Consider the following 18,875-nt stretch of genomic DNA (forward strand, 5'->3'; position numbering starts at 1 on the left):
CAACTCATTATCATGTGTCTGTAGTAATTAAATAAGTATAATATAATTAAAAGTAAATTGTATATACTATTTGGTTACACATTTTTACTATCAATAACAATATAATTTAAATAGTATAAATGTATAGTTTATTATTAATTTAATAGTTAAAAATAAATTCCAAGATATTTTATTATTCAAAATTATGAATAATAAATTGAAGTAATTCAATTATTTAATAGAATAATTTTTTTTTTTTTTAACTTATATAAAATTTAATATTTTAATTTTAAATCTTTAGTAAAAATTTAGTACAAATATAAATATATAAATTTACCATTCCATTTCATTTAATACATTTTCAACTTCTTCCAATAAGTTACTTTTTGTTGGCAGTAAATTTGTGTCTGGATTTTCTCCAAATTGATCTTTTAATATTTTATATGATTTATTATAATTTAGCAAACTATCTTGTTCATCAAATAGCTCTTCACACCTTATAACATAAATAAATTAAATTAATTAAATAACATAATGATATTGATTTATTTTTTATATAAATATGATCTATAGTTGAAATATTTAAAAACAAATAGTTAATTCTTACTTCAATTTTAATGTATCTAATTCTTTAGTTAACATTGCTACTTTAATCAGCGAATCTTTTAATTGAATACGTGCATTAATTTTATTTTCATAATCAAGTAATTTTAATGGTTCTATAATTTCGTTCAACAGAATCTTAACAGCATCTATAACACAAACAATTTTAAAATAATTTTTTTTTATTCAAAAAATAAAAATGATAATTTTGTTATATTATGCCAAGACCTTAGGATACATTGTTTATCAAGAAATATTTTATCTTATGATTATCAATATAACAATATATTTTTTAACTTTGTTATTTAAAATAGGTACTAGATAGGTACATTAAATAGTTGTCATTAGTAATAATAATAATCAATTAAGAATATTTATTGATTAACAGTATTAATAAAATATATTTTTTATCAATAAAAAAAATTATTTTGATACATACATTTTATTTATCACTCATCTTAAATTAGATTTATTCATATATCCTACTTCTATATATTTAATGGAATAAGTGCCACAAAATCTGAGTATATCAGTCCTTCAGTGTTTATGTTACTGTGAATGTCCACAGTTAGTGAATATTGAAAAATGAAAAAATTTAAATATTTACGTCAAGATTTTGGTTAATGTTGATATACACATAACAGTATGGGTTAATGTTAACATGTGTTTAATTTAATCAATTAATTATCATTTTTTTTAATAAGAATTACTTATTGAAACATAACAAACTGTTATGTTATGCCATCTTGTATATCCTTACTCAATAATAGTTGAATTTGATACAGAAGCTTGTTTTAAGGAAATTTGTTGATCCATTAGTACATCAGTGATTGATATTAATTTCCTTTGTACATCATAAACTGATTTCTGGTATAAAATTGTTTATAATATCATGTTTGGTAGCTAATTTATAAAAAATATTATCTATTATATCTTATACTAAAACTAAAGTATTTGGAGAAATCACTTTACTATTATAGATTACAGTGACTTTTCCATTTTCCTCATTACATTACATTAAAAAAAAAAAAATATTGACACCACTAACATTCACCAATATTGTTATGTAAATGTTGACATTCACTATTGAATATTAACAGTTTAAATCAATATGTCAACACTTAATATTCACAGTCAGTATTCATCAACTGTGGTCTGTGTCACAGTAACATATAAAACAGTCCATTTAGTTAAAAATATAAACTACTCGGAACAATAACTAACAGTTAAAATATATATGAATGTGGTTTTTTTGAGCATAGATTAAATTTTATATACTATTTTATGGTATACAGCTGGTCTAACACTTACCATAGTCGCTATGATCAAAATAAACTAGTAATAATTATTTATATATTGGATGTTAATATTACATCATTATTTAGCATAATTGATTTATTTATTTATAATTATTTTATATAACAGAAAAATAATAAATTATCAGGATTTAAGTCAATCTTCGAATCAAAAAAAAAAAAAAACCTTTTCACTGGATGAATATTTCAGTGTTTAAAAGCACTTTTTTTTTTTTATTATCTTGATGTTGTATAAATAACTTATACTTTATCTTAATTAAAGATAAGTTTATAACTGAATTAAAGATAATTAAAAATCTCCAAAAATCTACTGTTACATTAATTTTGAATTTATTTTTACTATTGTATATAAAAAAAAATAAACCAACCAAATGTTCACTCATAGGCCTGATAAGGTTTAGTTGTGACATTGTAGAAATAGTGGATATACCACTTTTCAAGACTAACACTAATTAAATAAATTATAATATCTATTAAAACTTAATTTACTTAAATCATCTTCATCCATTTGTTTAAAATTCTTTACTACAACTTTAGATGCTGTACTAGAGTATAACGTCATAATTTCTTCATCTGCATCATTAAACACAAGAGCTTTATCTTAAATAAAAATAAATTTACATTAGTTAATAGTATATCATTTAAATATAAATAAATCAATATAAGCTTACTGAGCATTTCAAGTACTTCAAATTTTTGATCAATTAATTTTTTTTCAATTTTTAATCCATTTATTGATTCCAACTCTTTACTTAAAGTAACTAATTGATTTTTTAGAGTATCAAATTCATCTCTAAAAACCTTTTTTTGTTTATTAATATTTGAAGATATATTTTTTTCTATCATCTGAAACACATATTTTGCTTCTAAACTGCTGAGGTATTTGTCATATGCAAATCTTAGCTTGGTAGTTTTGTCTAATTGTAATCTATTACCAGTTGCATTTAAATTTGGCATACTACCATTTCTTTCTAAGGTAACATTTGAACTAAAATCTATAACATAATAAGGATTATTACAACTCGCCATTTGAAATTAATATTTATTTTTAGTAAAATTGTACATTACTTTTGAGTCGACTAACAGTACCATTATCTTTTATTGTTAAATTACTTTTGGATCGATGATTCACATTTTTTGGTGTATTATTATTTAGTGTACTAATAATGTTATTTAAATTTGAATTACTACCATATCGGTTTGGAATACTACCTTGTGTAAGAACGGTTAGAGGTCTATGTTTTTTTTGTGTAGTACTTAATGGTTTATTTTTCTGGTCCACTTTTTTATTCATTCTGAAATATAAAAAGCTTGTATAATGCATTTAATATATATAATTACATTATAGGTATTATACAACACATTGTACCTTTTAGTTTATCAAGATAAAATTATATTTAAAAAAGATATAGCATGAACTATTAAAATTTAAACTATTTTATTGAATTCAATTAATTTTTGAGATGAATATAATGGTACTAAACAAAATATCTAAACCTATTGAAATGAACTAAAATCGCTTATGCTAGATACCATAAGTGTTAGGTTTTGCTAAACCAAATTTCATGGGATGCTTAAAATCCTACAAAATATTGTTGGGGTTACCAGCAATTTAAGTTAAAATCAACTGTTGCCTGTCGGTATATATTTTTATATCATTACACAAGTTAGCAACGAGTTATCAAAACTTTTAATATGTAATGTTTTAATAAATATTACATGTATAATTGTTTTATTTATTTTTGCATGGCCAAGCTGGTCAAGGGGTGTTTGAACACCGCAGTACCCTAACAGTCAGCGTCCATGCTAAATACAATAGATTATAGTTATAAAATAAGAAATAAGTAGTCAAATTAAATGTTGTACCTACTAGAAATGTGTAAGGTTACAGATGTAAAATAATAATAATTATTAATTAATAATAAAACCAATAATTATTATAAAATTTTAATATACCTGACATCAGCGGGATTTCACTTATGTCTTAATCTAAAAATAAAAAAATTCTAATTTACAATTTCAGCACATAATATAATATTAATTATATAATAAAGAATTAAAGACTAATGCATCATGAACCATTTAATTGGATTTTGCTACTTGCAATTCGGCAAGGTACCTATCAAAACGTACAGAACTATAATAAAGATAAAGATTAAATTAATAAATTAAGCGGGAAATGATAGTACCACTACTATTGTTCTGTACGTTTATGTCCGATTCTTTTGCTTTATCTCGATGAATTTAAGTCGTTATCAATGTTATCACTACGAATTAAGATACTATCTTAAATCGTGCTCAAGGTGGATCGTGCTATAACTGAAACGGCACTTCGACCACAGACTTATATAAAATACAGTATTTCATAGAACTCTGTGATTTCGACAGATACCGCTACCGCGAATGTTTAAATTTTCGGAAATCCAATTTTCATTTCTCGCATTATTGGCGTTTTTAAATTTAACAACACCTTAAATCTTTTTCGAATATTCTTATTTGGTCTTGAAACTTTATGCCAAAATAAGATTAGTGATGATTGTTGACTGAACGTATACTTATTACCTCGGTGATGGACAGTAATACTATCGATGTCAAACTTGAAGTCGACGACGACCAAGGATCGGTGAAGAATTTCGAGTCTACAAATAAAATCAGTCATGATTCTGTTGTGAGAAAATTTTTTTTAAAATTATTTTAACAATAATTGTCACTTGTTGAGTTTTAGAGTTTTTATAATACTATATTACTTTTATAAATACAATTTAAATTAGTGTAGGTATTAGTATAAGCTATATTGAAATCATTTTGTATGAAATGATGATGTGTATTCATCTTCAATTTTGTTTTGAATTTATAAACAAATTATCTAGGTAAAAAAAATATTCAATTTACTTTATGCCTTATAATTTTTATTAAAATAAAAATCATTTTATTCTTTATTCAGTCCATATTTTGCTATCCTATTAAGGTTACCATGTTTATTAATTTGCTGCACACTGTCCATTAAATAACTTTTATGGTTATCCTAATATCAATTACTTTTGTTTAATTTGTAAAATTATTTATATTATTATTTAAAACCAATTTTAGGTATATTTTTTAATTGGTTATAACACTAATTTGAAATTGAATTAAAGAAAGGATAAATATATAAAATATAAAATTATAAATGTTACTAAATATTATAAAAATTAACAACATACCTATTTAGTTATTTTTTTGTTATTTTAGGTGACTTGTGGTAAATGCAAAAAACAAATGTTATATCAGGAGTATGAAAAACATCGTCAGATTCATTATGACCTCTGTTGGATTGCGGGTGTAGAAGATGAAATTGTACTCTTAAAATATAAATATTTAAAAATAATTTAGAATGTTTTTAATATTATATTTTATAGGATTTCACAAATACGTCAAAAATTCAAGAAATATTAAAGAAAACTACAAAGAATTCTAAAACAAAGTCAAAATTTATATGTGAATGGTGTGATGCTGTTAAAATGACAATTTCTGGATTTGCCAACCATCTAATAAAATGTAAACAAAATGTAAGTACTTATCTAATGTTATATTAGTTTCATTCACTAGTTAGTTTAACAAGTAAGTTTTTGTAACTTATGAATAGAATGTCAAACTATTTTCAATAGTATTATTATTTTTGAGGTACTTACCTAATAAAAAAAAAAAATTGTTTTTATATTATATTTTTTTAAATATATTAGTGGAATTTTTATTATTAATTCAAATCAGTAATAATTGTCTATTTATACAAAGTTATTTTTATAAAATTATTAAAATTAAGTAATTTTTATCAGACTACTTTTTTTATTATTATTATCAACATTATTTTATACTTCTAATTAAGTTTTAAGAGTAGTTTTTCCATTTTGAAAAGTTAAAGCTTAGTTTCTGTTTAGTTTAGTTACTGGTTTATATATTTGTGATTCTTATTATTGTTATTTTTTTTTTTATGTGTTTTCATAGAGGTAAGGAAAGTAAATGGTTTACTAACTGTTAATCGATAAGACATGTGAAATTTGTGTATATCAGTGGTTCACAACCTATGGGACGCAGCCCATTTGTTGGCTATGGTCAGCGTGGAATTAGGCCGTGGACCAACATTTTAACATTAGTACATTACTAATGTATATATTTAAAATAATATTATTATATATTTTTGTTCTATCCCTTATACAGATAATATAATAATAGGGAAAAAAAATAATAAAATAATAAAATAGGTATAATATGTGTGCTTTTAATCATTAGTGGGCCTTAAAGATTTTTTTTACAAATCTGGTGGTCCACACAACTAATAAGGTTGGGAACCTTAGTGAAAAGACATTTGTATTGAAAATGTATGATTTTACTAAAAATTTAATATTTTTTACATAACATTTTTATCAGAATAAATTTTAGTAAACCATTTGCTCTTGGTAACTCTACTTATTTAATACGTTAAATTAAAAATTTTCTTGATAACTTTTATATCGTAGTTTTATGATATATAAATGTATACATTTTTAAATCTTAAAACTGTATTGTATCAACATTTAAAAAATATTTTTTTTTTTTATAGCCTGTTTTGAATGTAAATAATACAATTTTGAATGAAACTGATGTTAATCTCAGTACATCATCTATTACTCATGATAATGCAACTATGGTAAGTAATTATATATAAATGTATACATTATATTATATGATATAGCTAATGAAAATGTTAATAATGTTTTTTCCTATAAAATGTGCTCCTGAACATAATTATGATTACTAATCTGATAGTGTTTTATGGTGTATAAATAGTTTTCAAAATAATTGAATTAAGATCCACATTTTAACATTTGTATCAATATTCTATACCAAAATATTATAGTTCAAATTTGTGTACAGTGATCACTGATCACAATTGTACATAATTGTATTGCATACATTTAGCTGCTGTATAATATTAGGTGTTACCTAATATAGTCAGCAATAAATTGAAATATGTTATACCAGTGGTGTGCCTAAGAATTTTCAGTGGTGGAAGGAGATATATATTATAAGTAATAATACATTTAAATGAAATGTGGTGATCCAAAAATACAAATTAGGGGCTTTATGAATCAATTACTTATAAGCAATAACTAATTACTAATAATTAAAAGTAATAACTTTATAACAGCTCTAATATCTAAAGTTTTTTTCTGAAAGTAAAAAAAAATCAATCAGGGGGGGGGGCTTAATCCCTAACTTTTACACCCTAGGTATGTCACTGCGAGTGTATATCGATTGCAGCAAAATGACCTTTTTACCTGTAAAAAATCTATTAATTCCGCTTTTTTATATATCGATTCTGTCAGATATCGACTCCGCCAAAGTTTTTTATTTATTGATTCCACCAGTTAATATTTGTAAATTATTTATATTTTAATAAAAACAAAATATAAAAGGCTTAAATTAATATAAAATTTGAAGAATATTTAAATAAAAAAATTGAAAGATTTAAGTATATTAAAATGGGTATTGCTCTGCTGTATAGTAGAGATGGGGAGTAGGTCGCTATAATGGATGTGTTAAATTTGAATGCAATGACAGGTATCATTTTATACGAAAAACGATTCTGAACGGAGATGATTTGTCAGTATAAAATAATTAGTAGGATATATCATATTATTACCTATATTTAAATTATAGTGTATCGTAATTTTATCATTTTTAAGTTACAGCAAAAAAAAAAAAATGATTTTGTCGAAAACTGGTTATGCATAAGAATTCTCGTTTTTCCGTTACTTTTTTAGGATTTTTTTTATGGTTTTTCGCATTTGAAAACTATTGAAAAATTTTTATTTTTGACCCCCCAAAGTACCAACTTGATGAATCTTCCTTTTCAAAGAGGGGCTGAAGTCAAAACTCAATGTATTATTTCTATTCCAAAGCGCGATGATAGACACAAAAAAAATAAAAAAACACACATCATTGTAAAATCAGTACATTCATCGGAGTGTTCAGAATCTAAAATTTATGGTAAACCGGGTGTATCTTACCTTTACTAATACTAATGATTAAAAATAATTTAGTCAGTGGAATCAACGTAAACAAATTTCCAGTATAATTGATAGCCGGCTGAATCAATAAATAAAAAAGTTCGGTCGAGTCGATAACTGATGGAATCAATATAAACAAATATTGGTCGGAATTGATATTAAAACGGTGGAATCATTAAAACCCTACCACTGATTTATACTGTTCATTTGAAATATTGTGTTATTAATGTTTAGGTATCATGTGGTCGTTGTGGAGAAAGTATGACATATGAAGAATACAAAAGTAAACATAGACATATTCACTATAATTTATGTTGGATAGAAGGAGAAGAAAAAATAGTATGTTTAACTATTATTTGTAATGCAGTGAAAACCCTTTACATTGAAAAACTGTATAACGTAAACATTACATAATAATGGTTGGTTTTGCTTTATAATTCATTAGTCAATTCATTCTCTACAATGTAAAGTCACTCTCAATAACGAAACAATATTTTATGTTTCATAACACAATTTACCTGTTAAGTATTATAAATTATAAAAATAATCGGCAAAAATGCCGAAATTTCTAAAAACGAATTCTTTCATTATCTACTTTTAATGTCGTAATAATACCATTATTATCTACATCGTATATATTCATTTTATTACCGACATAATTTCTAAAAAAAAATTTTTTTTTAATCCTCTATTACAAAAACTCTTTTTAACGAAAGATATCTCTTGGTCCCATCAAATTCATTATAAAGAGTTTTCACTGTATTTAATTTGTAATGTATGTAATTACATGTTAAATAATTATTAAACATTTATTTTTTAGGACTACTTAAACGAGAACAAATTGGTTATATTACTTCGTGAAATCTTAACAAACTCTACTGCTAAAAAAAAGTTTATATGTGAATGGTGTAAAGATTTAAAAAAAAGTGTGGTAGGCTTTGCTTCTCATGTAAAAAAATGTGCAATTGAGCAAAAGGTAATAATTTTTTCAACTCTATTATCCACATTTTTATTTATAAAATTTTATTTACATGAATATATTTTTGGGCTGAGATCAGTCAAAAATCTGCAAGATACTTGTTATAATGTGAATAATATGATGGTGTGTGGCTCAATCTAGCAGTTGTTTCAGTTCAAGGTTGGTGAACTCAAGTAACTGCTAGATCAAGCCATAGAAAAAACTTTAAATAAATTTCATTTTTTTTTTTTTTTGGTACCAATTATAGACTATGACTATGTATAGGAGATACTACTTGTATACTAATAGTATTATTATAATAGTGTTTATACTAAGAAAGCGTGTATTTGTCATAATTTCATCCAAAGACAATATTGACAATAAAAGCAAGAACATAATAAATTTAATGCCATTTTTATAAATTTTATACTCCTTTTCATTAGTAAAACTGAAGAAAATTTTCACACATTTCAAAACACAAAAAGAATAAAAAAAATGTCCAATAAGTTATTAAAAATTTTCTGCTGTTAAACAATATTGTTTGATTAAAGAGTTGGAAATTAATACTATACACTCCATTATATTTTCAAATGGAAAATAATTCGAGAGTAATAAAAACTTGAGTTGGGAAAAAAAGTCAGAATAGAATCAAAATATGGACCAGTAAGTAAATAATTTATACTTGAACGAATAATCACTGATAATGAATTCAGTAAACAGTTTTGTGAAAATTTGAAGTAACGCGATCGAGATAAATATTATTATGCAAAAGCATAATTCTTCTCTCAAAAAATTTCTAGATGGGGATGTAACTGAATTCTTAATCTGTCAAACATGCTATAAACCATTATATAAAATACAATTCTTCATCTTCCCTTCCAGTGAATTTTCATACCTAGGAGTATTGCATTCACTTGCTTTTCCTCTATATGACTACTAAATTACTCATTTCATGCAAATTTTGTTACAAAACATTTACGTTTTGTATATAGCTTAAAAAAATTATTGAATGAGTTATTAATGTGCCAGTTGATGTGATAACAATTATATACAATCTGCATCACCCAATACATTATAACTTGTATGTTCACATCAAGTGTAACCAGATTCACAAGTCATGCTACTTGTTAGATATAAATAAAAATCAACTATAATTGAAATTGTTTTTGGTTTAAATTAATCTTCTTTTAGCATGTACTTCAACATCCTAATGAGACTGATTCTCCCCAGCCTATGGATGAAGATAGATATGAAGAAGAATCAAATAATAAAAACAATTCCATGGTATGTATATTGTTTGTATTTTTACTGTATTATAATTTTTAATTTATTATTTTATTATTTTATTCTTTAAGGTAATTTGTGGCTGTTGTAATAAAAGTATGACATTCAAGGAGTATGAAGGTACACATAGTGCGACACATAACAATCTATGCTGGATAACTGGTGATGAAAAACCAGTAAGTGATTTTTTTTTCCAATTATATATTTATATACATTTAAGATAATATGGTATTGTAAGTTATGGCTAATAAATAATATTGCACTCAGTGCCCCAACTATTAACTCTGAAGCCCGTGTGCAAAATTTATTTGGAGGCCCCAAATTAATATTATTGTTTTTTTGTATTAGTACGGCAATTAATCAGTACTTTTTTAGTATTTTAACTTGTATGGAATAATTTCTGTTATTATACGTATATTATACTAATTAGACAAGAAGCTTACCCTACATTATATAATTTGATTATATTATTATATTATTAATTTGAAACTTTTTTCAAACCAGAACCAATTTTAATAATGTTATGATTAAGCACACGCATGATATTTTGTAGACTCTATAATATAGTATTTATAATTAATAAAATAACTAATATAAAAAAAAAAAACATTCCTATTTAATTTTCATTTAGTAATTTTAGCAAAATATAATAGGTAATTAATAAATCATAAGTATTTTCATAAAATATAAGTTAGTAGTTAAAAATTAACACATTATAAATAAAGTAGTTATTAGATTATATTAAATTAAAATTTTTTCAAAATTTTTTTTTTCTGGCTTTTACGTTCGAAAAGTCTGTTATTATTTTATCAATATTGAGTTTGACGGTCCGTTTACTTTCAATATTCAAAACACTTATATTTTTCAGTCGATCTTGACTAGAAGAATTTTGAAGATAATTTTTTATTAATTTAAGCTTTGAAAAACTGCATTCTGCAGACGCGAATGTTATTGGTAGAGTTAAAAATATAAGACATGCTGATAATATTATATCTGGATAACAGATCCATTTCAATAATAAATACACATAACACATAGATCTTTAATAGTTTTTAGATTTTGAGATAGAATTCTTGTTTTTTGCACATAATTTGCCGCGTGAAATCTGAATTGATATCATCTTGATAAAATTGAATGAAATCATAAGATTTGATTAGGGAAGACTTATCATTGTAAAAAATTGATTTCGGGCTTAAAAATGTAAAACAATCAGAAACACATTTCATTCCATTAAACCAATCTTTGAATTTAAATATTATACAATATTATATCAGCATTTTCACTTTGATTTATGTGAGGTATTTGTCCTTGTATTGATCCACAATTTTCAGGAATTTCAGAAACATCATAACCTACAATAAGTTCTAAACTGTGATTTATCTTGTGAACTAAAACCCATATTATTTTTTTAAAATTCAATCAAATAATATACGTGTTTACGCATAAAATATTATAATATCTATGGCTGGGATAGTGGGATTTATATGTAATAAAAAAATCAAGAATTTGTACATATATATACAGTTAAAATGGCCAAAATATGTAGTATAAAATAAAAAAATATGTAATAAGAAAAATTTTAAATTATGTTAACGTGTACAATTAAAATAAAATTCTAAATAATTTTTCATAATATACAATTAATTATTTTTAATTTCTATTCAATTTAGTTCTAAAAATATAAAATATGAAGATATTTTGACAGCCATGCAAATGCAAGTACTGACACTGTTGAAGATTCATAAATATATTTTGTCTAATAATTGTTGAATATAAAGTATAAACTATAATCAAGTTATTAATATTTAACTAATACTTTCATATACTTATTTCCCATGTACATTATACACTTACAATTTTCACGAGTACTATTGAAATATAAATGTATAATAATATTACAAAACCACCGAAATTGTCAAAATTTAGATATTTTACAAATATGTTAAAACTTGTATTTATGACGAAATATGTAAAAACATGTAAAATAAAATATGTTTTATTTTATTGCAAATCACTTGAAATGAATTTATCATTCGCAATACTTAATGTATCATGTTTTAGTAAAAATATGTATTTACATCCAAATTCCAGCCCTACAGTAATATCAATTTAAAAGTAAAAACTAAATTAAAAACCATTTTAAGTGCATTTTATATATTATGCTATAGTTTTTTGCATTTTAAGGTTTTTAGAGCATTAAATTCATAGCCTTACTCATCACATAAGACAATATATCATATATGTATAATGCATATAATATATTGATTATCGATACCCATGTAAAACGGATTTTTTTTTTATAATAGACATTATAAAATTCTTAATATTATTTTTGTAATACTTGGCAATTGCATATTATATTTATCCTCCATTTAATAATTATGCCTATAATTAATTTAATTTAAAAGGAAAAACATAAAATCAATAAATATTTGTAGAAAAAAAAAAAATATCGAAACAGACAATTAATTTTCAATTTTGGTTGTAGAGGCCCTTTAGAGCTGGAGGGGCCCGTGTGCATTGCACACCCAGTAGTTGCAGCACTAATTGCACTTTACAATATGCATTTGTATATTGATTACTGTTTAGTAATTAATGAGAATGTATTAGATTTTCTTTTTCTTTTTGAAACAATACAGTTAATAGATTTAAATTTCAAGATAACTAATAGGTTATGACAAATATTTTAATAGTCTTAATTTTTAACAAAATTAATTTTAGTTACTTATTTTGTTGTAATTAAAAAAAAAAATGAATTTTTCAACAATTATTAATCTTTTAAAATTTTTTTGATAAATATTTACCTTATTTTATGGTTTTTCATATTTAATTTAAATGTTACTGTTTAATTCTCGTTGTTAATTTTGTTCTTTTTAATAACAAATATGTGCTTTATGTAATGTATATTGTTGCCTGTTGGTAACTACAAAAGAACAAAATCAATTAAAATTTTATTAACCTTACAAAAAGTGGTACTTTTGTAAGTGGAAACATACATCGGTAGGTGTAATAAATGTTTTTTTTTACATTCAATGGTAGGAAACACACAACTGAAAAGATTCTTTTTTTGTATTAACTTAAATAGTTTAGATTAAATTTTTGTTTTTAGGATTTTGATGATGAGAATGTTGTACAATATTTACTACGACAAAAATTACCAAAATATGCTGCACGCCAAAAAAAAGTTAAATTTATTTGTGAATGGTGTCAGATAGAAAAAAAAAGTGTACCTGGTTTTGCTAGTCATGTTAAACGATGTCAATCTAGACCGGTAAAACTGTTCAATTATTTAATTAAATGATAAATAAATATTATATTGGATATATTGGATTTATAGGATAAACAGGGACTGTTTAACGAAACAGAAGATAGAAATGATATAACTAAAAAATCTGTTAAAGAAATTACAAAAGAAAGGGACGATTCAATGGTAAGCTGATAATACTTAATTGTAGATATACATTTTCTGAATCATAAGTTTAATTTTAAGGTGATTTGTGGCCGTTGTAAAGAAAAAATGACTCTTAATGAATATCGTACTAATCATTATTCTAAACATTATAATTTATGTTGGATTGATGGTGAAGTAATACTAGTAAGTATAATTTGATTAGACAATGATATTATAAGACTATGATTGTTATAATGTGCCATATATATAATTTTTTTTTTTATTAGGATTTAGAAAACTATGATACCGTATTAAATAAATTGAAACAATTCATACCTTTTAGTGCTGTTCGTAAACGGTCAGTTAAGTTGTGTTGTGAAGATTGTAAAACTATTAAGAAAAGTATTTCAGGATTTGCTAGTCATGTAATATTTTGCAATAAAACTCCTAATGTAAGTTATACTATTAATTTAATTAGTGTTCTAGAAAAATATTTGAATACATATTTATTATTTTATGTGTTAACTATTAAATAGTTGTAATAGTTCTATAATGTATTAATTATCTAAATATAAGTTAATTTTAAAATACTTAATTTTTAGATTGAGTGTAATGAAAAATATATTATTTTTAATTCAAATTGTATTTAAAACCTAAATAGCAATGCTTAAATTAAATAATTATACAAGATTTGCAAATTATGAACATTCAAAACTTGCTTTCTCCAAATAAAACAATAAATTATTTTTTAGGACATAACACAATTATTAATAAGATGTGAAGACTGTGGAAATAAAATTAAACCGTCATCATTAATAACTCACAAACAAAAAAATTGTAAAGGTGTGAATAATATAGAAAATGGTAATGACTACACCCTAAATGAAAATGTGAGCTGAAATGTAATTTTTCTAAATAGTAGAAACATTGAATATTTATAATAATGTTTTTATGTATTACTAACTGTATTTTATTCTTTTAGTCTAAAAGAGATTATAAATTGCGGCGTAAAAAACGGCCCCCAAATGTGATAAGTTTACATCCAGATACTAAATATATTACTGAATATTATGTAAGATTTTTATTTTAAATTATATAGAAAGTATTTATTATTAAATTACCTTTTTATAGGATTTTATGTGTCGTTTGTGTAATTTTATTACAATTAGTGTCAATGACATAATTGATCATATTTTGAAGGTTCATGATATTGTTTTAAACAATAAAAAAAAAGATAGTTTAGACAATTATACAATTAGTAAGTTATAATTTATGTATTGAATTAAATATTGTATTATATATTGATTCTTACGTTTAATACATTGTCATTCATTTTTTTTAAACAGATAAATATGAAGTACACAGAAATATATACTTAAAGCCTTTATTAAATTATTATAATTTGTAAGATCAAAATTATAACTTAATTATTAATAATCTAATATGTATTCATTAGTAACATCTAAATCATTATTTTTTAGTTTCACAAAAACATTTTGGAAGGATGTTTGTCACAAAGACTTTAAATCTGATGTTTTGCTCTTAAAAAATGATGAAGCACTGAAGTATATACCATCTATTCAACAATCTTGCAAAATATTAAATTCAGATAATGAACATATGTGTGTTGATCTTTTCAAATCTGTTTATGTTAATGGTATATTATTAACAGTTTATATGCTTTCAATATTTTTAAATATTCCTTAATTTATTTTTAGGTATGCATTGGCTGTTTACTGGTGGTCCTAATTGGGCCATGTCATGGTGTCCTCTCCCAAAAGAGGTACAAACACAGTATTTAGCAATATCATGTCATCCTAAACCAGATCTGGAACATAAAGAGATGAACATTTACAAATATCCATCTCTTGTGCAGTTATGGGCATTTGATTCATTAAAGAATATTATGTAAACTTTATTTACTAAAATTTTATTTTTATACCTATTCAAGTTTATTATAATTATACAATCATATTATGTGATTATTTAAAATATTGCTTCATAAATATTTTAATGTTTCTTTCAGTAATGAATCCGTTTCTTTTACGCCACATATGTCTTATGGTATAGCTCATGAATATGGTGCTGTATGGGATATGGCATGGTGTCCTTCTGGAGCTTATGAACCTCCACAAAAAATGGGATTGTTGGCATTAAGTACATCTTGTGGAGATTGTCCTGTGTTTGCTATGCCTTTTGTGGATGAAAATTCTGAAATGTATTGTTTTAAATGGATAACAAGTTTATCATTAAATAAAAACTAATTATATTAAATTAACCTACTTAGGTCTTCTATTTATTTGGCCAAGCATATAGTAGCGAGAAATTTTGAATGTGAATGGATTGAAGGTGGTGTACAATGTACAAAAGTTTGTTGGCAGACTGTTTCACCATTCAAGTAAGAATGACTTTTTTTTATAAATTTTTTACAATTTGATATATTTCATTTATATAATTAAAAATTTGGTAAAAAATTCAGCAATAAATAGCAATTTACCTTTGCATCATAATATCAACTGTGCATTTTGGTATTTATGATAATTTATAAGAGAATGAAAGATCTGATTTATTTCTAAACATTACATACTGAGTACTGATAATTCAATCGTCTAAACTTTAAAATTATAACATTCTATCCATTATATTACATTATTTTAAATTATATTTAGTTGATAATTTTACAATGAAGACAAGGAACTGATAAAAAATATTGTTAATTGGAAGTAGATTTTTTTAATTTTATCTGAAAATGATAGTTACATTTTAAAATTATTTTTCAGAACTCTTATTTGTGGATATTCAAATGGTGTTGTAAGTGTGTTCCACATAAATTTTAAATCAATATTCTTAAATAATGATATTCTTTATCCGTGTCATACTTTCATAGCAAGTAGAAGTAGTATAACAGGTTGGATAATTATTTAATTTTATACAAATAATTTAATTTATTGTGTAAATACTAAATAGTATATTTTTATTTTTAAGGTCTTTCCGTGAATTATTTTAATACTTCAATTTTGGCTACTTCAGCAACTGATGGTAATGTAACTTTATGGGATTTAAAGTCTACTGAAAATCCAATCTTTCAAAAGAAATCTTATTGTCCATCTGATTGTACTTGGCTTCAACAGTGTTACACATTGGTGTATTGTAGTAAAGTTGTAAAGTAAGTTATTGGTTTCATAGTAATATTAAAAATAATTACTGATTAATTTGTATGTATTTTTTATTAGCCCTGTATTCTCAAAAGTTCGGACTATTAATTTTTCAAACTGTGATGATGACGTTGAAGGTTATAATCCCGAGTTATATGTTTTAAAAAGTGTAATTAATAAAAATAAAATACTCGGTAACTGTGATCTTATAAAAAATGATGAAAAAATAAATTGTGATGATACTAATGAAAAAAAAACTTCTCGTGAATCCAATATAAGTAGTGATGACGAATCATATAAATCCGTTGATTCAAGTACTTATAGTGATCAAGATAAATCGAATAATGTAGGAAAATCTGGAGACGTACCAAAAAACATTGATGAGGAAGATTTTTATGGTCCTGCTTTTTATCAAAAGAGTACTCATTGGGTCTGTATATAGTTTTTTTGAATGAATTTAGATGTACTATCTTAATTAATTATTACAAATTGTTTAGTCTGTTTCTACTTCGGATTGGATGAATGTTATAGCAACTGGAAATGAAAATGGAGTTATCTATAAAAAACTGTTTCTATCAGAAACTAATAATATAAGAAAGGGAAACTCTGTAAGTTTATTAAAATTAAATAATATTTATTTGTATCCTGTTTTTATAGACATTTAATATTTTATTAAAATATAATAGTGTTTAATATCTTATGAAAGTTTTATTTAGAGAATTAGAATCTGGTACTAATATGTTAAGAGGATTCGATACCGTGATTTTCTGTTTTTGTCTAACGCACGCATGACATAGGATTTTAGACGGATACTTTGCCAATCATACCAATTGATCCAATGAAGCAATAAGAATTCTAAAAATAGATTTGAATTTGTCATCGAGTCTACTTGAAATTGACTTTCCTAGATTTTTGACTTTTTGATTTTAACTTCTCCAAAAATTTAAATACGGCAATTTTTAATTACTCTTTTTAACATAATTCTTTTAGGAATTTGGAGAAAAATATCAAAGTTGTGAGATAGTCAATTTCAAATAGACTTGACGGCAAATTCAAATCTGTTTTTAGAATTCTTATCGCTTCGTTAGATCCAGGAACGGATTAGCCGCGTGCTAATAAGTTGATGGAATCTATTAAAAAAAAATTTGTTTACGCGTGCTCTAATAATGTACATTTTACTTTGTCTTTGTTAGAATCATTTAACAGATGTAGTTTTTCTATATCTTCAATTATATTATTCACAAATTTTTTGAGAAATAAAAACAATCTGAATTTATTAGAAATAATTAAATTTAAACTATACTGAAAATACTTGTTAAAATATTAAGATATTATGTACTAAATAAATTTTTAACAGTAGCATTTGATAATTATTTATGACTTTAGACAACACTTCAATTGATGGTAAAAAAATTGTCTAATGATAATACTCAATCAGAGTATTCTGATGGTTACCGTTTTAAAGAAACAGTAAAAAAATTTGGACTTGAATCCAAACTTGTAAGTGTAAATTATTTATTTTAGTATTCTAAATCCAAAAAATTTATGTGTTTGTTCTGTTGCTAGTTTTTCAATGAAAGTGAATTGAACAATCAAGATGACAGCAAACCTTTGTTAAGATATCCTCTTGATAATATAACCAAGGTTAAAAAAATATTTTTATTATATTGTTATAAAGTATAATTTATGATATTTTTATTTTCAACAGGTATCTTGGAATCAAAATTTTAATTCTTTTCGTTGGTTGGCTATTGGAACTCAAAGTGGTTTTACTCTTGTATCACCATCTCAAGCAATACCCGATAGTTGTATTGATTCATTTTATAAAATAGTTTTTACCCCCATGGATAACTTTGACGATACGACTGATATATCTATGTAATTTTTTCTAAACTAAATCTTTATTTTAATGATTTATTACTAAGAAATACCTTTTTCAATATTTATTTTTTATTGCATTATATATTTAATATAAAATAAATAAAATGTATTTATCACATATTGATATGTAAAAATACTAGATAAATTCACTTATTTTCATGTTTATTATTTAGTATAAAATAATAGATGAACAGGTGCTATAACCAGTTATTGAATTTCTTCATTTTACTATTAAGATTATAAAACTTAAATTTTTAATATGTCACAATAACTAAGTAT

At 23.9% G+C, this 18,875-nt stretch overlaps 2 protein-coding genes across 2 annotated transcripts; one reads left to right on the forward strand and one right to left on the reverse strand.

Moving 5' to 3' along the window:
* Nucleotides 1–237: 237 nt before the first annotated feature.
* On the reverse strand, nucleotides 238–4,061 carry LOC113548678. Its single transcript, XM_026949684.1, has 6 exons — nucleotides 3,855–4,061; nucleotides 2,967–3,193; nucleotides 2,570–2,893; nucleotides 2,388–2,498; nucleotides 587–731; nucleotides 238–475 (listed from the first exon to the last, which is right to left on the reverse strand). The coding sequence occupies exons 2-6, from the start codon at nucleotides 3,190–3,192 to the stop codon at nucleotides 313–315; spliced, it is 969 nt and encodes a 322-aa protein (XP_026805485.1). The 5' UTR covers nucleotide 3,193; nucleotides 3,855–4,061; the 3' UTR covers nucleotides 238–312.
* A 129-nt stretch (nucleotides 4,062–4,190) lies between these two features.
* Nucleotides 4,191–18,670, forward strand: LOC113549591. Its single transcript, XM_026950968.1, has 27 exons — nucleotides 4,191–4,566; nucleotides 5,130–5,234; nucleotides 5,297–5,446; nucleotides 6,478–6,564; nucleotides 8,162–8,266; nucleotides 8,748–8,903; nucleotides 10,077–10,169; nucleotides 10,241–10,345; nucleotides 13,279–13,440; nucleotides 13,507–13,599; nucleotides 13,660–13,764; nucleotides 13,848–14,012; nucleotides 14,313–14,450; nucleotides 14,543–14,632; nucleotides 14,692–14,818; nucleotides 14,907–14,964; nucleotides 15,042–15,217; nucleotides 15,279–15,468; nucleotides 15,587–15,778; nucleotides 15,848–15,958; nucleotides 16,341–16,468; nucleotides 16,546–16,726; nucleotides 16,794–17,145; nucleotides 17,213–17,323; nucleotides 18,102–18,215; nucleotides 18,282–18,359; nucleotides 18,424–18,670. Exons 1-27 carry the CDS (start codon nucleotides 4,468–4,470, stop codon nucleotides 18,595–18,597), a joined length of 3,645 nt encoding a protein of 1,214 aa, XP_026806769.1. The 5' UTR covers nucleotides 4,191–4,467; the 3' UTR covers nucleotides 18,598–18,670.
* Nucleotides 18,671–18,875: the final 205 nt, after the last annotated feature.

Source organism: Rhopalosiphum maidis, chromosome 1 (genome assembly GCF_003676215.2).
Source record: "Rhopalosiphum maidis isolate BTI-1 chromosome 1, ASM367621v3, whole genome shotgun sequence".
Taxonomy (NCBI): Eukaryota; Metazoa; Arthropoda; class Insecta; order Hemiptera; family Aphididae; genus Rhopalosiphum; species Rhopalosiphum maidis.